The 25,063-nt window shown below is 36.3% G+C and overlaps 1 protein-coding gene across 1 annotated transcript in view; it reads left to right on the forward strand.

The window, feature by feature from the left end:
- The window catches only part of LOC137005681 (uncharacterized), a 1,355,627-nt gene that overhangs the window by 300,357 nt on the left and 1,030,207 nt on the right, over positions 1-25,063 (forward strand). The window contains exons 7-8 of the mRNA XM_067366462.1: positions 2,270-2,345; positions 3,747-4,568. Coding sequence (XP_067222563.1) covers positions 2,270-2,345; positions 3,747-4,568 — 898 coding nt within the window. The remainder of the gene's footprint in view (positions 1-2,269; positions 2,346-3,746; positions 4,569-25,063) is intronic.

Consider the following 25,063-nt stretch of genomic DNA (forward strand, 5'->3'; position numbering starts at 1 on the left):
CAATGAAATGAGCTTTAAGTGTCAATTTACAGCAGATCTGAAGACATCAGCATAATAAATGAGGTGAAAACAGGAACTATTGACATGAAATAAAGAGTGTTTTCAGCAGTTTCTCTGTTAATATTGATGATCCTCAGACTATCAACACTCATTCAACAAGACATTCACATCATCTCACTTTATTCTGTGAGAAACTGATTATTGGAGTCAGGATGTATGAGAAAAGACTATAAAACTACTTTAATGAAAGACAATACTGTTATTTTTCAACATGATGTGGATAAAACACAAATAACACAAAAACAAGCACTAATGACACTCATCTTCATCAACCACTGCTGCTAATAACTATGAATTAACTATAACTATGAAACATGGTTTGATTTTATGATAAGATTCATTGTAATAAAGTAATTAGATATTTAACATGTAACAGTTTTATGTGCAGAAACTGAAAACTCTCCCCGTCTCAGACTCACAAATCCTGCTGGAAAGATCTCACTTAGAGAAAAACTCTGAGATTTTAGATTTCTACTTTAACTATTTGCAATTTTTGTAAAGCTTTCATTCACTGTATGGACATCATTGCATAAGGAACTACTTTGTCACTTCCTGGAACATGTTTTTATTTTTTATTAATATGGTCATTCATCTAAAACTATTATAAATGTTTTGCTTTTAATTTAGTATGATGTTGTTATTAAACAGTGTTTTGTTTTGTTTTGTTTCTGAATGAATCTGCGTTTTGAGCGAATCAATCGGGTGAATCAATGATTTAGTGGTGCACTCATAAAGAGAGCCATTTACTTCATTCCCAAAGACGTTTGAACGAATTGAATGATTGGAAAGGACTCAATAACTCACTCATTAAGACATTTACTTCCACCTACTGGCAGTTTTAAATTCTTTTTTTAGAGTATAACTTCAATAAATAAATCATATTTATATAATAATAATAATTAATAATTATCATTTACTCATCCTCATGTTAAATCAAATAAAATATTTAAAGCTACTTTTTGTAATGTCTCTTAGATGATCTTTTGGGGATAATTTCTCAGCCAAATTTGACATGCGATTAAATTGTGATTTAATCATTGTGCAATTAATTAAATAAATTAATTTATCTAAAACTAAATGTTTTGTTTTAATTTGGTAAAATATTTAGCAGCAGTGGTTGATGAAGATGAGTGCCATTAGTTAGATGATCTGCTAATGATCTGAATGTCTTGTTGAATTGATATGTTGAATGTCTTGTTGAGTGTTGATAGTCTGAGGATCATCAATAATGACAGAGAAACTGCTGAAAACACTCTTTATTTCATGTCAATAGTTCCTGTTTTCACCTCATTTATTATGCTGATGTCTTCAGATCTGCTGTAAATTGACACTTAAAGCTCATTTCATTGCTCTCAACAGACTGAGGGGATTTGTGGACCTCAAATATGAACCATTATTTTTGTCTTTGTGCTTTTAACTGTTTTTCTTACACTTCTTTACTACTTTTCTAGATATCTGTCATTATTTTAATGGAGAAACAGAATAAAGTTCTAAATTAGCATCAGTTACTTTACGATAGACCGATATAAATTCTGAATGCATTTAGTTTATGGGTGAAATACAAAAAGGGTTAATATAGCACAAAAGGGAAACAAGCATATTTCAGGCATATTTAGAATGATAATCAGCTGACAATTAAAATACTCTTTAATTGTCATTTTAAATCTTAAGACTTTGCCACTTTCCTTCAACCCACTAGATTTCACCCATTTGTCAGCAAGAAGTTTTTTAATAATTTAAAAAATAATGAAATTTAACATGAGATATCTTATTCTTTTTAATATGTTTTATTAAGTACAGGTCAAAATAACTGATTCCTTTTAGCATTAAATATATCTGTTACACTAAATGATGATGACACATTAAAACATTTTGTTTTCACGAAAGTAATTTGAAACATTAAACAGACACACTTCATTTAGTGGGTTTTCTATTTAAAATCACTTTTGTACATTTAATTTGATGCAGACACTACAGTTTGATCTCTGGACTTTAACCCTATAAAAACAAACACAGTAATTGATTTATTTTTTATTTGGGCAGATCATCTCCTCCAGCCAATCTGCTGTTCAGTCAACAAAGCCCCGCCCACTGCAATGAATTAATGAAGCTCCTCCCATAGCAGTCACATCATCAGTGAAGCCCCTCCCAGTTCATCAATAAATACTGGAATATTCCCATCAGAGGAGCACTGAAGCTTCAGGAAGAGCTGAAAACTGGAAATAACATGAGTGATCCAGAACCCTGCAGAATGAAACACACAGAAGATACTGAAGAACAAAGAGGTTGGTGTTTATTCTTCACCTGTTCATGATGAACAACATTCATCAGATCAAACTAAATATTTTACATTTCTTTCATATCTGGTTCACAATTTGCAGGAGTGTTACTAGAATTTAAGCTTTTTTCAATACCGTTTTCAACACTGTTATTTTTAAGAATAAACTGTAAACACCAAAATGTATGAAGTAAATGAACTTTCCAGAATGGCTGACAGGGTTGTGAGTGTAACTTGAGCAAAATCTCTTCTTACAGTAACTTTGGTAACAGGGTTGATGAATGCAGTCATTCATTTGTGTAAAAACTGAGACAATGGATTGAGATTATTCTCTTGTCCTCCCATGATGAGTCCAGATGATGTCACTTCCTGGTGTCACAGTTTTAAGAAATCCTCTGGTTTTGAAAGGAGGAAAATCATGTCAGAAGTAACAGGGTTGAGTGAATATGCAATCTTCTACATCTTCTCCACTCCGCAAAATTCACTTGATCTTGTGTTTCTGGTGTCTCACATTCACACGTGCATGAATGGAAGTCAGTGGAAGGAAAAGTCTAGTGTGAACGGCCCTTAATATTTACACAGTTTTAGGCAAATAAATTAAATACTACAGGAATATGCTCTAATGTTTTAAATTTAAAAAATGTGTAAGGCTTGATTTTCCTGCTAAAGCAAAGGCTAAGATAAAACACAGGACACGCCTTGACCAAACTTGATCCACCCACCCCTCATTCTTCCTTTCCCCCTCATTTCGTTTTTATACTTTGTATTCTCCTTATAGCATTGTAATATTTGTCTTCAAGCACATTTTGGCATCTTTGTATAGTTTGTATAGTCTCACCAACATAAATAGTCTATAATTAAAAATCTACAATTTTAATGTATGATAAAATCTAATCATATGTTACCAAAAACTTTAAAATTAAAAAGACCCCAAAAATCAATTCTGGCCTGGGTAATTAAATGAAGACAGCAGATCAGCCATTGCAGTATGTCCCACAGTCAGTTATACATCTAACAAGATTGTTTGCCCATATAAGCTTTATATTATATTAGGTTAGCTAATTTGGTTTGCTGTCCACTGAGGAGGGGCTCGATGAAGCAGCTTCAACTCAAGCTCTGATATACCTGATATACTCTGGTATTTATTGTCTTCTAAATGTCTAATTGTGTAATTGGCATGATACTTTTTTACTTTAAAATAAAATGAATAAAATGAAAAATAAAATCAATTTGTATAAAATGTCAATACTTGATTAATTCTGGACTCTGCATCAAAATGATCTGAATATTTTATAGCAGTTGTCTATCACAGGAAGACTCAATTTTATGACCTTTCACTTCATATTTCTCTCTCTAACTTATTTTGATGTACTGAAAATTTAAATGAAATGTTTTCCTCTTATTTCAGACCTGATGGAAGAAAGCAATGAGAGTGAAGAACTAAAGACATTTCTAAAGAAAAGAGCCAAGAAATCTTTCACCTGCACTCAGTGTGGAAAGAGTTTCTCAAAGAAACAACATCTTGAGGTTCACATGAGAGTTCATACAGGAGAGAAGCCGTTCACATGTGATCAATGTGGGAAGAGCTACAGTCAATCTTCAAGCCTTAAAGCACACATGAGGATCCACACCGGAGAGAGACCGTTCACATGTGATCAGTGTGGGAAGAGCTACACGCTATCATCAGACCTTAAAGAACACATGACGATCCACACCGGAGAGAAGCCACACACATGCAGTCAGTGTGGGAAGAGTTTCACACGATCATCAAGTCTTAAAGCACACATGAGGATCCACACCAGAGCGAGACCGTTCACATGTGATCAGTGTGACAAAACATTTCTAAAGTCATCAAACCTGAAGAGACACCTGACAGTTCATACAAAGGAGAAGACACATTCATGTTCTGTGTGTGGAAAGAGTTTTTCACAGCTGTATAATTTACAAGAACATCAGAAAACACACACTGGTGTGAGAGAGTACATGTGCTTTGAGTGTGAGACGACTTTTACTACAGCAAACCATTTAAAAGTGCACCAGAGAATTCACACTGGAGAAAAACCTTACAATTGTTCACACTGTGACAAGAGATTTAGTCAGTTATCAACTCTGAAAGCACATGAGAGGATCCAAACTGGAGAAAAACCTTACAAGTGTTCACACTGTGACAACAGATTCAGTCAGTCAGGATCACTGAAAACACATGAGAGGATGCATCGAGAGGTGACTTGTGAGGACTTGAGACAGCCAGGTATCCCAGAATGCATCACGCACTAACCAGTAAGCGTCATTAGTATAGCAGAAAACCTGTGAAATTTAAACATATTACTGTTATTATGTCATGATATGTAAAATTAAGAGTGTTCAGGCATGTAGGAATGTACTGGTTTAAAAGCTCAAATTTGGAGTTTACTGATAAAAAGAAGCACCTATTTGGAGTTGTGAGATCCAGGCAATCACCGGGCGCTCAGCGCTCATGTACCCCACAGAGAACAGCCTAACCTCAGCTAATCCTTCTGACGTTTGGCTCTGACGCTGGTCTCATGACTCTGTAGTGGTTAAAGATAATATAATTCATCTTTTGTAAATCTAATGGGTGATCTTTGGTCTCATAAATGTATAATTTGTTGAACTAAAAGTTTAATCTCATAACTTCATATAGTTAGGCATTATAGTTTACTGTTGTAGCCTACTAGAGTGCTGGTTTTGTATGTTTGACTGAATTGTTTGCTTTATTTTTTATTGTAGCTTCTTATACCTATTGCTTGTACTTTTATAATGGGTATTTGGCTATTGTTGGCCATTAAAACTGACATTTAACAAAAAGAGTGAGGGGTATGTTTTATATTTGCAGACTATATGGACATATTGCCACTTATGGTTAATATTTTTAAAATGGAAATGAAAAGTGGAAGAGCTGTGTTTTATAGTTCGTTTGGTAATAACTATACATGCAGTGAAGATTGTAACACTCTGCCTAAAGGCAGGCTACACAAATAATGTTTGTTATTTTCCCTCCTAAAACTGTTTGAATGAGTGCAGATACAACAAATAACCACAAAACAAAGAAAAAATGTATTTTTTTTTTGGATGTTTGTCACACTTTAATGTTTAAGATCATCAAACTAATTTAAATATGAATCAAAGATGACACAAGTAAGCACAACATGCAGTTTTTATTATGAAGGAAAAACTAAATCCAAACCCACATGGCCATGTGTGAAAAAGTGCATGCCCCCGCTGTTGAAACACAACTTAAAGGGATAGTTCACACAAAAATGAAAATTTGATGTTTATCTGCTTACCCTCAGCACATCCAAGATGTAGGTTACTTTGTTTCTTCAGTAAAGCACAAATGATGATTTTTAACTCCAACCGCTGCCGTCTGTCAGTCAAATAATGGGAGTGAATGGGCGAAAGACAAATCCAAATTAAACCCTGCGGCTTGTGACAACACATTGATGTCCTAAGACACGAAACGATCGGTTTGTGTGAAAAATCGAACAGTATATCATTTTTACCTCTAAAACACCACCATGTCCAACCAGCACTCGCTTAGTGAGGTCTGATTGTCAGCGGAAGTGATGTCTAGCACTCATTGAAGTATATACACGAGACATCACTGCCGTTGTCAGACCTCACTAAGCGAGTGCTGAACGCAGTTTGACATGGTGGTGTTTTAGAGGTAAAAAATTATATAAATACTGTTCGGTTTCTCGCACAAACCGATTGTTACATGTCTTAGGACATGAATGTGTCGTCACGAGCTGCTGGGTTTAATTTGGATTTGTCTATGCAAGGTTTTTTGACTCTTATTGATCCAAGTTCCCATTCACTCCCATTATTTGACTGACAGACGGCAACGGTTGGAGTTAAAAATCATCATTTGTCTTCTACTGAAGAAACAAAGTCACTTACATCTTGGATGCCTGCTTGTAAGGGTAAGCAGATAAACATCAAATTTTCATTTTTGGTTGAACTATGCCTTTAACTGTGGTTTATCACACATGAGTTCAGTTTCTCTAGGCACATCCAGGCCTTATTACTGCCACACCTGTAAAGAAATCACTTAAAGAGGACCTGCCTGACAAAGTGAAGTAGACCAAAAGATCCTCAAAAGCTACACATCATGTTGAGATCCAAAGAAATTCAGGAACAACTGAGAAAGAAAGTCATTGAGATCTATCAGTCTGGAAAAGGTTATAAAGCCATTTCTAAAGCTTTGGGACTCCAGCGAACCACAGTGAGAGCCATAATCGACAAATGGTGAAAACATGGAACAGTGATGAACCTTCCCAGGAGTAGCCAGCCGACCAAAATTACCCCAAGAGCACAGCAACGACTCATCCAAGAGGTCACAAAACACCCCACAACAACATCCAAAGAACTGCAGGCCTCGCTTGCCTCAGTTAAGGTCAGTGTTCATGACTCCACCATAAGAAAGAGGCTGGGCAAAAATGGCCTGCATGGCAGAGTTCCAAGACGAAATAACATAAAGTCTCAGTTTTGCCAGAAAACATCTTGATGATATCCAAGGCTTTTGGGAAAATACTCCATGGACTGACGAGACAAAAGTTGAACTTTTTGGAAGGTGTGTGTCCCATTACGTCTAGCATAAAAGTAACACAGCATTTCAGAAAAAGAACATTATACCAACAGTAAAATATGGTGGTGGTAGTGTGATGGCCTGGGGCTGTTTTGCTGCTTCAGGACCTGGATGACTTGCTGTGATAAATGGAACCATGAATTCTGCTGTCTACCAAAAAATCCTGACGGACAATGCCATCTGTTCGTGACCTGAAGCTGAAGTGAACTTGGGTACTGCAGCAGGACAATGATCCAAAACACACCAGCAAATCCACCTCTGAAAGGCTGAAGAAAAACAAAATGAAGACTTTGGAGTGGCCTAGTCAAAGTCCTGACCTCAATCCTATTGAGATGCTGTGGCATGACTTTAAAAATGCGGTTCATGCTCAAACCCTCCAATGTGGCTGAATTACAACATTTCTACAAAGATGAGTGGGCCAAAATTCCTCCACTACGCTGTAACAGACGCATTGCAAGTTATCACAAACGCTTGATTGCAGTTGTTGCTGCTAAGGGTGGTCCAACCAGTTATTAGGTTTAGGGGGCAAGCACTTTTTCACACAGGGCCATTTGGGTTTGGATTTAGTTTTCCCTTTATAATAAAAACCTTCATTAAAATACTGCATGTTGCGTTTATTTGTGTTTAATTATCCAAAGAGGACATTTTCAGTGTTGCTCTAGAACGCCGGTGTGATCAAGACAAGCCCACCAGCTTGCCTTCGGGGAGGAAGTGAAAGTCCGTGAGGGGATGTAAAAATGATGGCTTACTCGCAAAAGCACTTTTTGTGCAAAGTATAATTTATTTACAGTGCCAAAAGTTAGTGCACAGTGAAGAATATATACAGTGTCCACAAAAAAACCCCCCAAAGTACCAAAAAAACAACAAAAAGGAAAAATAAACCAGAAAATAATTCAACAACGATATATATACACAGGTATCCACAATATACAAAAAGAAAGGGGTCTTGAGTTTGCTCGAGGCACTACAGTAGCACTCTTGCGTCGACTTGGTAAACAAGTACTGTCTTTATGTTTGGCCTGGCTTTTATAGGCCAAACCCCGCCCATCTTTGGGTACATATAAACATAATACTCATTCAAAATACTTAATCTATTTGATATTCAGTATGATAAAACAACAATAATTCCTAAATATATATATAAATAATAAACACATAATCCAATCACACATAATACATTTAAAAAACTGGACATTTCAATACACACTCAAACACCTATTCACATTGGACAATGGTTTCGTCAGCTTCCGGTTGCGGTGCGCCGGCGCGACCAGGCCGTGACGTCATAAGCAGCCACCGCTCGATCGTTCGGTTTGGCCAGCGCAGCATTTCCCATCGGAAGACTAACTATGCCCACATCAACAAACAGCACAGAGACGAAACAAGACGACAAGTGCTGTGTAGGTGTATAAAATGACCAGGAAATGGATATGGAATGTCCAGAATGTATGGAGAAATGGGAGAATGTCCATGTGCTATTGTGATTGTGTGTGTACCCGCTACTACAATAGCGGCAATGGCTGGGAGGAACGATACAGAGAATGAATGAGGTAAGTAGACAGGAGTGTGTGTGTGTGTGTGTGTGTGTGTTTTTGTTTATATTACATTGTGGGGACTAAATGTCCCCACGATATAATATAAATCTGAGTTCGACCACATAGTGGGATGTACAGTTTGTACGGTATAAAATGCATTACACCTATGGAATTTACGCCAATGTCCCCACAAGGAACCAAAACCTAAATTGTGTGTGTGTGTGTGTGTGTGTGTGTGTGCGTTGGTGCGGCCGGATTATGAGGACAAAATGCATGAATACGTACCGACTCTATGAGGACACACCGTAACTATGAGGACAGTGCTGATGTCCTCATAAGTCGAGCAGTGCAGAAAGGCTTATAAGGTTGTTCCTAACCACCTCCCGCATTTTCTCAATATGTCCTTATAAACACGTTGTACCCGTTTTTCTGTGTACGTGTGTATGCTCAGTGTGTATAATCTCCCCCTATTGAAAATTTGGTGCTACTGCGGTTTCATACACATTTCATACACCTAGACCCGCCCAAGCGCGCGATTCATTGGTGGAACACTGGAATCCTCGTCAGTGATTGGCTGGATTTGGCATCGTGACCGTCAGCTCGCCCCGCCTCTGATCTTCAATCGTCTTGATGCGAGGTGTGACGGAGAGATTAATAACAATAATAATTAAGATTAATTAGCACAATTCCAGCGAAATTGGTGAGCTATAACGGGAGATTTTCACTTGATCATGTCAAAGGTAAGTGTATTTACTTATAATAGTACATAGCTCAGTGTGTTATGAGTCAGACAGTTTTAACTAGTTACCTTTAAACATGGCAGCTAATCGGGTTAACATCAGTCAAAGGTACTAGCCTATTAGCGGCTAAAATGGCGTCTTTGGTGTTTTTTTAAGGTACAAACAAAATTATTTTGTGGTTCATAGACACATAATTACGTATTAGTTTTTCTTATCAAAAGTAACAAACTCCAAAGTGACTGTAATGGGAGGTGAGCTACAGTGTTATTTTCATTCACCATCTGATAACAGCAAAGACTAATCGATTCTGGGGATTGATAGTTTCTAATAAAAAATGAGAATCGAGAAATCATTTTTTTTCACTCAGGTCTAACGTTAATGAATTTGCAGTAATATGAAAGAGACATATTAGAAATATATAACATAAACATACCTTAAGCAAAATGACTGACTGTATTATCTATTATTATTTTTAATATATATATATATTATATTCGGTAATACAATCAGTTATTTTGCTTAAGGTATGTTTATGTTATATATTTCTAATATGTCTCTATCATAATAGAATGTAAATTCAGTTTATATATATTAGACTTAACTACAGTCTGACAGTAACATACTTTATATAAAGAATTCTTATAAAAAAAACATATACTCTTCATGTTACCTGGAGTGTTTTTAGTCAACATGGTGAGAAAGACGAGAATAAAACCTGAGCAGGATGCAAAAGAACACATATTGTCGGACAAAGACAAAGCCTTCATCGAGGGACGACAAATCAACACATTTAAAGGTAAGTTGTGCGTCACAAAGCACTTTGACTATGTTCAGACTGCAGGCAAATCAGATATTAATTTTTTTTCTTTACCTCTGATCAGATCTTCTCAGACATATTGTCCACATTATTAAAGGGATACTTCAGGATTTAGCATTAAGCTTTGTATTAGTAGAATACCACTAGTATAGGGCTGGACGATGTATCGAATGCTTTTGTCACGCGCATTTCTTCAGTAAAGCCGGTTCCCTGATTGCCGCTAAATTGCCATCACCTGCTTTCAAATGAAGCAGCATTTAATAGACAGAGCCGTAGTTCACTGATAAGACACGCAATATCGCGCTCAATATCGACGGCGATACATATCGATATTGAACGCGATATTGCGTGTCTTATCAGTGAACTAATCAGGGAACCGGCTTTACTGAAGAAATGCGCGTGACAAAAGCATTCGATACATCGCCCAGCCCTACACTAGTATTTGCGAATTACCGTGCTTTCCCCCTTCATATCAGCCCGAGATGAGAGATTTATGCATTTTTATTCTGTAAAATAAAATTTTTTTTGGCCAGAGGCTTGAAACTACAGCCAGTAATAGCAGGTAGTTCCGCATTTTTTCACGACGCCAATACATATGCGCGTTTGAGGTTACTCAAGGACATAGATCAAAGATTTTATCAAAAGTGTGTGTCAATTATATTTTTAAGCTTAAAAAAAGTCGTGATACCGATTTAGACAAGGGTTTCTGCCCCACGAAAATGTATGGCGACCCCACACCAATGAACCAGCTAACACACGACGTAACAGTTACGTAATGTATTCGTACTTTTTGGTAATGTCATGACTTACTAACTGACAACGTAACTACGACGTCGCATGCCAGTAATTTCATTACCTTCAGATTACCATCTCACAACGTCGTCAGTACGTTCTCCTAACGTTATAAGATTACCAAGAACGTTCCAGATACGTCCTCTATTCGTAATATATTGGTAATTCCATGACTTACTAGTAACGTAACTACAACGTTGTATGCCCGTAATAATATTACCATCAAATTACCATATCACAACGTCGTCAGTACGTTCTCCTAACGTTACAAGATTACCAAGGACGTTCCAGATACGTCCTCTATTCGTAATATAATGGTCATTCCATGACTTACTGGCAACGTAACAGCAACGTCATGTGCTCGTAATTTCATTACCATCATTTACACATTCTTTATATGTTATTATTACCAGAATTTGCAATATAAAACGTGTAACTAAATGTCAGACACAAGACTGAAATGTCCCTTAAGAAAAACAAAAAGTTTCTTTTCACCAAATCAGAGTATGGATGACTGCTTTTTATATATAGTGACGTGACATACAGCGCGCGCCTCCACAAATGGAGTGCGCGCGTGCCCACAGTATGTTGACAAGAGTGTAAAGTTAATTTTTCTGAGAGAAGAATTTATTTTTCCGAGGTGACAACGAATAAATGGCTTTTATAAAAATGTATAAAGTTAACTTTGGAAAGACGCAAAACCTTTTTTTATTGTTATGTTTACGTTAGTGCAGGTGGCCGTTAGAGTTGCCATGGCAACCGGGAAAACATTCAAGCTGCTGGAGAGGACAGCGTCGACGTTTCTCCGTGTTTCTCGTCAGTTTTATAGCAATGAAGTTCAACAACTGCGTCAGATTGGTTAAGTAACATTACCCACAGTCTACTTTAAGTACTTTTGTAAATATTTTTACCTCTGTGATTTCCTTGATCGTCTGAAATATATGTTAGCAAAATGTTAAGTTAGCACAACATATGTTTTTAATGATACTGAGAGCAAAACGTCTTGAATGCTTTTATTTTATGTTTCGCTGTAGGCTATATGTTTTTATTTATAGTTTGAGTGTATTTTATTATTTTTATTTGGGAGTTTTGTTCATGTTCTGTGTGTTTTTCAAAATAAATGAATTGAATTCATTTCGAGTCTGAATAGCCTTTACATTAGTTTGGGCAAATGAGGACATAAATTAGGTTAAACTACTGCATGTCCGACCATAGAAAAATAAATAAATATAAGAATTACCAACGGATGACCAACACACAACTATTGATACACAACGTTGCCACGACGTCGCAGTTACTAACTGGCAACGTCACAAAGTTACGTTGTGGCGACGTATACGCACCTTTCACTTTTCCGGTTGCCAGTTACGTCGCCACGACGAAAGTTTGGTCACCAAATTACGTTGCAGTTACGTAACAGTCACGTATTTTGGTTAGCTGGGGAATGACTCTAACGGTATATGCGCTGCACGCTACTGCAAAATACACAATTTGCAGCATTAAAATTAATCGCCTGAAACCATACTACTTTCTATAACAGGCAAACCGCTGGATGGATAACCCAGTTTCGTCAAAATACAAAGATTTGGGATTTGCATTCAAACATAGGACGACCTCTCTACGTTGTCAAGCGACGAATATGGGTAACTTACCCCTCAACGTCGGCTTATGGACGTGAGGGGGAAATGACCAAACGGCAGTATGTGATCGAAAATTATAAAACATCCCACCTTAATTAAGGCATGCTTTAAGCATACAGCAAGTACACACTCCTGTAAATATGTCATTTTAATGTAACGTCCCAGAGGAAAAGAAAATCTGAAAAGAGATCTCCAAAATGTTTCATTTATTTCTCCTAGACAACTTTGAGATCCATATGACACCAAACTGAGACAAAGGTTTATTTCTCCTGTGTCTCAGGCTTTTCTCTGGAGCAATAAGATGTACTAAATCTCAATTTAGTCTCCTTTTAAGTTTCAGAATAGATCTCAACAAGCTCTAATATAATGCTCAGAGTTTCTCAACTTCTGTGTCTCTTTGTGATCTCAGACAGAGTTCTCTCCATGAACTCAATATACTCTTATCCCAGCTTCAATTCATGCATCTCATGCTTAACTCAGATAGAGCAAAGGAAGAGATTTCCACAAGTGCTCATTGAATTCTAAGACTTGGATCACTGTCTTGGTTGTTTCATATGATATCTTAATCCACATGATTTTTTAAATATAATGTATTCCTGTATGAATAAATTAATTGTAAATCTTTTATTTTAGGCTACAAAGACCCTCTTCTTTTATATTATTTTCTATAAATGATTTGAAATATTTCACTGCATGTAATTCAGTAAAATAATTTTATTAACCACACAAAACACATTGCAAAATTAAAAACAGTAATTTATTGGTAACTTGAGAGCAAAGAAATTACAATTTCAACATTTCAGATGTATCAAAGTTTAACTGCCAAAAACTCATATCATTAATAATTTTAATGTTGTATATTCAGATGTATGCATCTTCTCATGTTAGCCCCAAAGTGACCTTTTTGTATGACAATAGATTTGCCCATATAAAACAGTTGAGATGGCATCACAGTTGTCCATCAACATATTTTACATTTTCAGTAGGGATTTTCAACTAGTTAAATCATGGGCCCTTTTGTTCAAAATAAGATCATATCTTTGACTTTATAATATCTTTAGTCCCTTTCAAGTTTGTTAGGGAAATGTGCAGCAAACACAATACCAGGCATCGAGGACAAATCAATGAACATCAACTTTGCCAAAATACTTTCAAGTCCTACCACTGTCTTTCTCACAGGAACTTCCAGGAGGCTAACAATATGGAAACACGTTCCACCTGTCAAAGTATCTTGTAGAAGATTTATGCTTGCAACTGCAAATTCATTCAAAAACGCAAGTTTTATCTCATTCTGACCTTCATTGGGTTCTTTGTAGGAACACAATAATTTAATCTGTCCATATTTGATCTGCGCACCATCACAAAATAACACTGTGTAATTGTTTCGTCTTTTGGCTTTGACATACTGCTGGGAAGTGTAAATTATTTTCCCTATTTGAGCTCTGTTATATGCCTTGACGACATTACTATGTAAAGCCTGACCAAGAAACTGTTCCAGAAGAAAAATATCATCAGTTTCAAGACATCTATTGAATGATGCCCCTAACATGGCCACAATATTGACAACATTACTTGGTTGATAACTATTGCTATTTGTCATTCTGGCCAAAAACTCAGTAGTTACTATGTTCAGCTTTATGTTTTGTGTGATGCTAGGGAGATATTGTATAGTCTTTACAGCATTTACCATTTGGGCAGGTATATTCTGGGTTCCATGTATAAGACGGAGCAAGTACCCATTTTTGTCTTCAAAGTGAAAGCAAGAGTGTGTCCACAGAGGTCCAAGAGCTCTTACACTATCAGCTAAATGGACAAGTAAGTGCAAATTGGCTGTCATGTATCGCTCACCATAGAGTCCACTCATTTGAGAACAGAAATTCCAGAGTAGTTTCTCAGCATGATCTATTTGAGCAGGGGTTATTGACTCCATCAGAAGAATAAAGATTGCTTCACTAAGGAGCAGGAAATGGTTGTAGTACAGTCCTGCAAGAATGCCCCGGAATACAACTGGCCCGAAAAACAGCAAAATGGACCGATACTCAGATGCTTTAAAGAACATCCTGTGAGAAGACACAGAACGAGGGAATCGAATCATAAATGGTGGCCTTATTTCTTCCAGACGTTTGTCAACTTCTTTGATTGATCTGACCATACTGAATGCACATCAAGAGAACTCTGTGGAAAACCACAAAAACATCAATAGACGCATTACTCCCAGTAGTACACAATGCATGTAGTCTATACCTGTGCCCAAGACCAAATCATAGCTTGTTAGTCTGCTGAGAAACGTAGGTCCCTTCACCCCACGAACAACGCTGTTGGAATCATAGGCCATCTTAGCATAATCTACAAACCCCTTGTGAGTACGAGGCGGGCCTTTTGGATCTGTCTTCTGGAAAGGAAAGGCATGGACATGACCTCTCTCTCCAGTCTTCACTGTTTGACCTGGCTGTTCACACTTTAGACACCCAAAATGTCCATTGAATTGAACAGTATTAAGTACCAAAGCTTTTGCAGGCAAATCGCAGGTTCCTGCAATTGTAAAGGCTTTGCATATGAAAGGTTCTTGAGCTCCTGCAAACTGAAGAGAAATTCCTTCTCTTTCAATTTTGTTCAGAGTGCCACACAGTGGTTCAAGGAATGTCAACATTGACGGCTTTGAATCCCCAAACCAAACACCTGCAAATATCATGTTTTCTCGTTTTGTGCGTTCAACAAAATTTAACTCGTTTATGACACAATAAAAAGGCCAAACAGAAAACTTTGAAGACTTAAAAATAGGTATACCGTCTGTGTTCCACATTAACGAAATGTTTCTGGAATCACTGAGAGGCCCATTGCAAGTAGTTAATTTCTGATAGGTTTTTCCGTCATATATTTCTTCAATACTGTCATGACATTTTTTATGTCTATTAAACCTGAACTTAAGTTTTTCTTCAAAACCTTCCTGAGCAAACAATCTCTTCAGTTGTGCTTCAATGGGAACCTCAATAAAATAGGAGGTTGACCCCTCCATCGACACATTGGCTTCACAGGTTTTACACTGGGTGTCTATACTCTCAACAATCATGAAGCATGAGCTACAATATGTGTGCAAAAGCAGAGAGGAGGGATCATCAAATAACTGTTTAAATTTGTGTAAATTTTTAAGACACTCAGTCTGTGTATCAGAGGGGCAGTGCAGAGATATTAATGTAAGCAAATCACTGAGAGCTTTTCCTGTTATTTTGTGTCTGTTTGCAAAAGTCATTATGAGGAGAAGACTCTCTGCAACAGAAATTGGTGCATTTCTGTACAGTGGATGATCTACAGTTTTTGTAGAGCTTTCGAGTTCTGTTCCCTCCTCTAGGTTAAGCTCAAAACTGTCTTCAAATGAGAGGTCATCATCAATTGAAAAGTCTTCATCAAATAACGCATTGTCATCTAAAGTCCCTTCTTCAACAAATTCAGGTAGGTGCTCAGGAAATGTTTCCATGTAAATAGGCTGTTCAGGCTCTGATTCAACATTAAGATCAGAGTGATGCATCTCACTTGTGTGTCCATAGCATTGGGATGAATGGTTGGCGTAATGGATGTTACACACATTTGTGTTTGAAGAATCTTCCAAATTAGCAGATCTGGTCACTTGCTCGGTGCTGCAATCATCTGACCTCCAGTTTGTTGCTTCTAGAAAAAAAAACAATTGATTAATTTGCTTTTACTTGATTGGTGAATTTATGGCTTACTAGTCTCAACATGTTTATTTTTCATTATACTTATGCTAAACACATTACTAATTACTAGACTATTAAAGTGTTATAATAATCACCTGAGCTGTCAGTAAACCCTTGACAACCCAAGTGAGGTTTGAAGGTCTCACTTCAGTAACAGTGTTTTATTGGACACATTAACTTTTATTTGAATTAACGCTCCAGTCGATCAAAATTTAAAGCTTTGCAACATGCGATTTCCACAGAATAAATAAACTACATGCCATCTTGGAGACTGAAGGAAATGGAGTTAGTTGTTTTACATTTTTGCACATGTTTTACCTCTATTTTCCTGTCCTTGTGTGTCCTGCAGAAAACCGAGAATGATAATACATTAAGCATATTTAACACTCACATGCAAATTTATAAGACATACCTAGGTTACAACAATGCAGTATATACTGTAGGAAATCCTGCTATAAATTCTCCCCTCATGGGGATTAAAATATTAACATTTTATTGGAACTGTTTAAAAGAGGTGATTATTTACTTGGATGGCCATTTTTTAAACTGTACTTTGTAGTGCTGTAGAACACTACTACATAGGTCAGACATGTTCTTAATATTTTGCTAATTCCACATATAAAGGTGATCTTAACAGACTTGTCATTTCAAACAAATATTTTATTGTTATATAAAATTATTGAGGAACATTGTCAGAACCAATGGAGCTGATGAAATGTAGATGAGTAAAGAACATAGCAGCTAAATATATATATATTTTTTATTTTTTTATTTTTATAAATTAACTGAAAGACACACTTCAGTAAAAGGGAAGTTGTTAAAATATGACTTTGGTAAAAGCTAGTTACCCACATGAAAAAGACTTTAGTAGAAGATGAAAGTATATGATATCACAGTAAATGTACTTCAGTTTCAAAAGTGTAAGTAAATTACATAATATTTACATGTATGCGTTGGTTGATTATGTCCTGGCCAATTATCAGATTTGTTATTGACCTGAATCAGTTAAGTCATTCATGTAAATTAATCGGAAAATGTGCTGTTTTGACTCTGAAGTTTAATGTAATCTGTAAAGCAAATGGAAACTATACCGGTAGTTATCAGATAAATGTAGTGTAGTAAACATTAAAATATTATTGGTAGCACTTTATTTTACAGTCCTGTTCTCCATGTACATACTATGTACTTATTATAGTAATTACAATAACTATGTAATAATTAGGTACTAACCCTGAACCTACCCATAAACCTAACCCTACCCCATGTAGTTACCTTGTATTACCAGAACTTTCTTAGATAAATACACTGTAAGTACACTATAAGTACATGTAAGTACACGTACTGTAAAATAAAGTGCAACCATATTATTTTTCCCTAAAATGTAGTGGAGTGGAAATATCAAGTGGCAAGTTAAGTACCAACACCTCAAATGGTACGTAAATACAGAACTTGGGTGAATGTGCTTATAATCAATCACTGCAGATGACAATATAAAAACAATAAAATGTAAATTTCCCAACCTTTCTTCTGTATCTTTTGCAAGTATTTTGCTGGCTCTTCACCTTTCTCCTCCAGCGTGAGTTGTACTTCTGCGCCATTCTATATTAATATAAATATATGTAGCTCCAACTGTAGACACACACACACACACGCACGCACGCACGCACACACACACACACACACACACACACACACACACACACACACACACACACACACACACACACAAATATAGAAGATGCTCTTCTTTGATGATGGTGGTATAGACAGTGCAGTCTAATACACAGTGTTAAATAGTGTTACACTTCCCCCCCCTACTATCAAATGTATCAGTAACCTCTATGGAAGAGCAATATTGACTGGAGTCGGAGGCTGCAGGGAAAATAACCTGTGGTTGACAGAAAAAAAAGGTACAGATTGTTCATAAAAGGGCACAAAATATATTAAATTTTTTCAGACTGAAAAGGGTTATAATTATATGAATAATTATAATGAATAATGAATAATTATACACACGTGCAACCTTTCCTATTAAATAGAAATTGATTAACATAAAGTTGACTAAATTATGATCATAATGAAAATGATCGCAGTTGTAACATTCATTAGCTGGTACAGAATGCACAAGTGAAAACTCTTGGCATGTGACAATCACTTATTTTACTAACCATTTCATTATAAGGGTTTCATTATTGTAGTAAATGAAAACAAAATTATATGACACTGTAATAATGGGCGTGTAAGAACTATTTCAGTTAACTGAAATAAAAATAAAACTAGATTTTTTTTATGTAAAAACAAAAAATCAAGTACTAAAAGATAATGTGTTGTACATTTACAAAGCTCACAAAAACCTTAAATTACAAAGAAAACACAAGTTTATTCTATTATTAAAAAGTCACTCACCGCTTATAGATGCTGCACCGCCACCTTTGTTTTGTTTTTTTTTAGCTTCAGTTGGCGCAAAAACACTGTGAACCTTGAACCTTGTAGATGATGCAGCCCCGACGTCAGCATTAGAAGAGAGCGCCATCAGTCACAAATGCTGCATCCTCATTGGTTAATTCACAGTGGAGGGGCGCTGCTGAATCAACGAGGTTAAGGCGCGCGTTAGTTAACGTATGGAGTTGCGGCGGGCAGTCGGAATGGAGGAAAAAACAGTTGCAAGACTCAAAAGAAGGTAAGCAACTATGGGATGATATTAGACTCAAAACGATTAATGAATGCACACACAATTATCCATGTACTAGATAAATGTTATGAATGTATCCTACTAGCCACAAACAAATTTGAATCTGTGGAATTCGGGTTTGAATGATTGTGCAGCGATTTGTACATGTTTGCGAATAAAACTGTTCTGTTCTACATTCATAAATCATAAATTGCTCATTCAATAAGTAATTGTGCATTTGTGAATCAGGTGACACGCATGCATTTATTGACGTGTTGTTCAAGTGGATCGCGTTCGGTTCATTTGGATTTTGAGACTTCCTTTCCGCAGTTTTTAGCTTGTATGATCCACACGCAACTGAAAGGCAAGGCAGGCAGCTATGATCATGTAACACATATTTTATTTTGTGAATAATGCCTTTTTTTCTTTTTTTTTCTTTTTATTTATTTATTTTTGTATTTATTTTTTTCCCATTGTCAAATCTGCATTTTGTTGATGCCTTGCCCGGTTTTCTTATGCTGTTGTCTCCACGAGAGTTTGTAATAAACATTATTCAAAAAAAAAAAGGCAGGCAGCTACCACTAGATGGCAGTCGCTGAATTACCGAGCTGGTATTGCCTACAAATCGAATGGCATTTGTTTGTGGCTAGTAAGATACATTCATAACATTTATCTAGTACATGGATAATTGTGTGTGCATTCATTAATCTTTTTGAGTCTAATATCATCCCATGAGCAACATGTTTTTTTAAAACATAATTTAGGCATTTTAAATGGCGAGTGTATGCGGGTTCTGATACTCTCTGAAAAAACTGGTCGTATTTTGTAGCTATACATTCTTTAAGTTACATAAATTGTGTGTGATTGGAAAAATTTGATCTCGTGCAGTGAGACCCCAATAATTAAATGTGTTGTACTTTTGTTTATTTTACAGAATGAGTGCAGAAGGAACTAATACAAAACTGCCCAGAAGAGCGCGAAACCCTCCGAAAAAGATGAGTTTGTATGAACCAGACCCCAGCTCCCCCAGAGATAACCAAGATCGTAATTTAGTTATTTTACTATACTACGGCTTAGCTAATTTTGTTAAGTATTAAAACTGGTTTAAGTGGTTATTTTTAACGTACTTTGGACACTTTACTAACCAAAATATTCGTCAGTATTTGGTCTCTTATTACTGGAATTTTTATAAATACTGTATATTGGTAGCTTGAGGCACACATATTGATTATAGCCTACAGGAATTTTTAAAGGAATGTCATGAAAAAGGAGTGAAACTTATTTGTACATTTTAGTGACTGAATTTTGCGAGTCATCTCAAAATTTAAGGGATAAAATAATTTGTATAGGAATTGCAGCTCAAAGTTCTTTACAAAAAGTATTCCTGCACCATACTCTTCATAGACAATGTGTAAAATAAATAAATAAATAAACAAATAAAATGTGTGATAATTAAATAATGAAAGGGATTAAAAACATTGAAAAAATAGAATAGAGAGTGCATAAATCAAAGAGTTGCAGGAGCAAATAAATTTGAAAGTGCTAAAAGAATAAAGTTAATCCTAGTCGAAGGCTAAAGTGAAGAGGTCATTTTGTTGCTTTGCTAAGAGGGTTAGAAATAAGACAATAAAGATATAGTAGCATGTTTAAATAATATTGATTTTTAGCCTGCACTGATTTACTCACAATCTCCTTTTTGTTTACTTTGTGTTCATTTTCAGGACTTTTTGTATTTTTGACCTTTGAAGATGGATACACAGCAAAGATTTTTAATCTCTGTGATATACTTAACAAAGATGATAAACCCATCGCTTGCTTTAGAGATCTGACACCAGGAGAAGAAGTACTTGCAAGATGGTCTGACAATAAGTTCTACAAAGCTACAGTAGACTTCACTGGAACAGCTGACAAAACGGTGGATACCAAGAAGGCGACTAAGAAGGACATGAAAAAAAGAGATGCAGCTGCACAAAGATTCTACAACCTTCCATTCCTACCTCAAGCAGGCCAGTCCACCTCTGCACAGGATCACCTAAATACTTTGGACCAAAATGTCATTCAGCCTCCAACAACCTGGCCAGTGTACCAGCCTCCACCCACAGAGTCATTTCTACCTGTCCAGCCACAGCTCCAGCATGCAACTGCCTGGCCACAGTACCAACTTCCAGTTTCCCAGTCATCACCAAATACGCCACAACATTACCAGCATTCACCATTCCAGTCGCTCAACCAGTATCGAACTACTCTGTCTCCAATTCCACACAATTCCAGGCTTTCGCAGTATTCAAAGCATCACCAGCCTCACACAGCACTACCCACACCTTCAGACCAAACACAACAGCAGCCTGTTTTGGCAGATTTGGATCAGCGGAGACAGCCACCAGCTCCTACAGCCAAAGAAAGCTTCCTCAAAATGTTGCACAGTCCTAATACACATCAAAAACCTGCTGTTCTTGGGGACCAGAGCCAGACAAGCACCTCTGAACATGAGACTTCAAGCTCATCTGCAGATGCTTTAATCATCGAACATGATCCAATTCCAGAAAGAGAACCATGTTTCATTTCGCCTGAGTCAGCAGAAGACAGATCGTGGAAGCCATGCGAAGCATGCAAGACAGAGGTGGAAAAATTAGTGGAGGAAAAGGCCAAACTGCATGATGTGCTGTGTGGCATAAGTAAGTATGTTCTGTTTCTCTGTTGCAATTACTTGTTCTTTTAACACTTCTTTTTTTCTCTCAAAGTTTTTCTAACACACCTAATATCTATTCAGAAGAGTTGTGTAAAAAAAAAAAAACGTGGGTAATAATCTAGTGTATTAAATTGTGCAACATAAAATTGTAATTATGTTTTTATATTGGTATATGTTTAAAGTTCTACTACATTGTCTTACTTTGGACATTGGGAGTTATTTGATGCTTAAGCTAAATCTTAAAAGCTTTTAACAATTTGGTAAAACTCTTATCCAATCATGAAATATTTTGGACTTTTTAAAAACTTGTCTTTTGTTTTGTTTTTTTTACTTAATGAATGCTGCTGTGTCCCTGTAAGGTAATATACATCTTTTGTGTCACAGGTGGTGAGCACCTCGATGCATTCAGAAGTTTTCTGGACAAAGTGGAACAGATCCAACCTCAGGCTGGTGTTTGGGCTCCAAAAGGCAGATCTCGGCAGCAGGAGCTATATCCAGGAAGTGGCCTCTTCTTGTCCTCGACTCACCTGGCTGCAATCCATGCATCCGCAAAGAAGGACTGCCTTCGCTTGTTCCATCTTCTTTTTGATGAATTCTTTACTGCAGAGGAGTGCCAGAATGCTGTGGCATTTGGGAAACACGGAAAGGTGCCAGATGGGAAGAGAGTCCTGGATAAATTCAAAGTCAATGCAATTATAAGTAAGTTTGTTGCTCATGTGGTTGTTAACAATTTGTGGAAAAAGTTGTGAAAATTCATAGGTAAAAAATGTGTGGGAACCCAATAAGAGGTGTTGGATACCCATATATCACATAGCTACGTTGTGTGTTATGATTGTTTCACTGTCCTCACAGTTTTGCTGCATTTCCTAATGTGTGATCCATAGAGATATTACAATGCGAATTTTGTCGTATCAGGATGAAAAAGTTGTCAATACTGTTGTGGTAACTGCGGTTACTCAATGCAATCTGTAATTTGTGCTTTCTTTTCTTTTATGCTTGCAGCTTACGTCATGCGCTGTAGTACACTGGATGGTTGGACACCGGTTGAAAAAAGTAAGGTCAAAAAAGCATTCATAAACAAATGCCGCATCAGGGCCACAACACTGTAAATATGGGACATTTGTTGAAATGACAATGTTCACAAAAAGTCCTTGTTTTCAAATTATGTATGTTGGCGTCAGAGACTCAAGTTTATTGTTGTGAATTGTTGTAAACCTGGCCTGCCACTGCTCATAACATTGTTAAAATTGTTACTGTTTTAAAAACAGAATTTTACAAAAAAAAGCACTTTAGTTCATATTTTGTAATGACCATGTTTAAACAGTTTTTGCTGTCTTTAAAATGTCTTTAAATTTGTTAATTTTACAAAAAAAAAGCACTTTAGTTCATATTTTGTAATGACCATGTTTAAACAGTTTTTGCTGTCTTTAAAATGTCTTTAAATTTGTTAATGTTATTTTGATTTAAATAAAGATTCAGATTCAGATTTCTTTATTTCTTTATTACATCAGCTAATCTGCCATTTGCTATAGATTTTTAAAGCCTGATGGTTGTGGATAGATCTTCTGTCTGTCCTGCAGTGAAGAGAGAGTAGCATTCCCGTCCGTTGTTTCTTTGGTCCATCAAGATGTTCTGAAGTGGATGATCTGTGTTGTTTAGAATGGTGAATCTAGTCTGGTAGGAGGAAAAGGTCATATGATTGAATTAGTAATTCATGTGCGTGCGTGTGTGTTTGTGTGAATGAGAGGGAGAGTGAGCGAGAGACTCGGATATTGCTCCAGTATTGCTAATTTTCTTTTTCAAAGGAGAAATAAAGGAGTCATTAAAAACACAGAATTGAGATTAGCAAGGCATCTCCTTTTAGTCTCAGGTATGACTCCCTCTGATTATTCTGTCTCACCTATTGCTCCTAGTGAATTTTAGGAGAAATGTATGAGAAACATTTTAGACAAAATAGAGATTAAAATAAGGCTTAGATGAGAATCTCACATTTGTCTCCTGAGCTATAGAAAAGCATACTTTGAGCAGTAAAATTTTCCTCTGGGGTTAGCCCAAAATTATATAAAAAAGAGAGAGAAAAAAAGACGTGATAGCGGTTTCTGACACCACGAAAATGTATGATCACCGCCCCAATGAATGACTCTAACGGTATATGCGCTTGCACGCTACTGCAAAATACACATTTGCAGCATAAAATCAATCGCCTGAAACCTACTTTCCAGCGCAGGCAAACCGCTGGATGGATAACCCCATTTCGTCAAAATTCAAAGATCAGGGATTTGCACTCAAATCTATTAGGCGACCTTCTACGTTGTCAAGCGACGAATAGGGGTACCCTCAACGTCGGATTATGGACGTGAGGGGGAAATGACCAAACGGCAGTATGTGACGAATAGGGGTGAGACCGTGTTGATATTACATATTGTAAAAAGGGGCATAATAGGTGCCCTTTAAAAACTTCTTGTTGACAAATGAGTGAAAGCTAGTGGTTTGAAAGAAAGTGGTATAAAGATTTATAAAGATTTTAAATGTCAATTAAAGAGTATTTTGGGCTGCACTGTGATCCTTCAATACAGTGTTTGAATGTTGTCAAATGATTCTTGTTCTAAATATGCCTGATATATTAACCCCTTTTTGTATTTCACCCATAAACTAACTGCATTCAGAATTTATATCAGTCTATCGTAGAGCAACTGATGCTAATTCAGAACTTTGTTCTGTTTCTCCATTAAAATAATGACAGATATCTAGAAAAGTAGTAAAGAACTGTAAGAAAAAACAGTTAAAAGCACAGACAAAAATAATTGTTCATTGAGGTCCACAAATCCCCTCAGTCTGTTGACAGCAATGAAATGAGCTTTAAGTGTCACTTTACAGCAGATCTGAAGACATCAGCATAATAAATGAGGTGAAAACAGGAACTATTGACATGAAATAAAGAGTGTTTTCAGCAGTTTCTCTGTTAATATTGATGATCCTCAGACTATCAACACTCATTCAACAAGATCATTAGCAGATCATCTCACTTTATTCTGAGTGTTTGCTGATAGACACACATTATTGAAGTCCCATAAACTGCTTTAATTAAAGACATGGATAAAACACCAATAATACAAAAACAAACACTAATGGCACTCATCTTCAACAACCACTACTGCTAAACATTTTACCATAATAAAACAAAACATTTAGTTTTAGATAAATTAATTTATTCAATTAATTACACAATATGGCGATTAATTAATCACAATTTAATCCCACAATTTAATCCCAAAAATTTGTCTGAGAAATTACCTCCAAAAGATCATCTAAGAGACATTACAAAAAGTAGCTTTAAATATTTTATTTGATTCAACATGAGGGTGAGTAAATGATAATTATTAATATGGAAAAACGATTTATTTATTAAAGTTATACTCTAAAAAAGAATTTAAAACTGCCAGTAGGTGGAAGTAAATGTCTTAATGAGTGAGTTACTGAATCCTTTCCAATCATTCAATTCATTCAAACGGCTTTCAGGAA

The sequence above is a fragment of the Chanodichthys erythropterus genome, chromosome 3 (assembly GCF_024489055.1).
Source record: "Chanodichthys erythropterus isolate Z2021 chromosome 3, ASM2448905v1, whole genome shotgun sequence".
Classification (NCBI taxonomy): Eukaryota; Metazoa; Chordata; class Actinopteri; order Cypriniformes; family Xenocyprididae; genus Chanodichthys; species Chanodichthys erythropterus.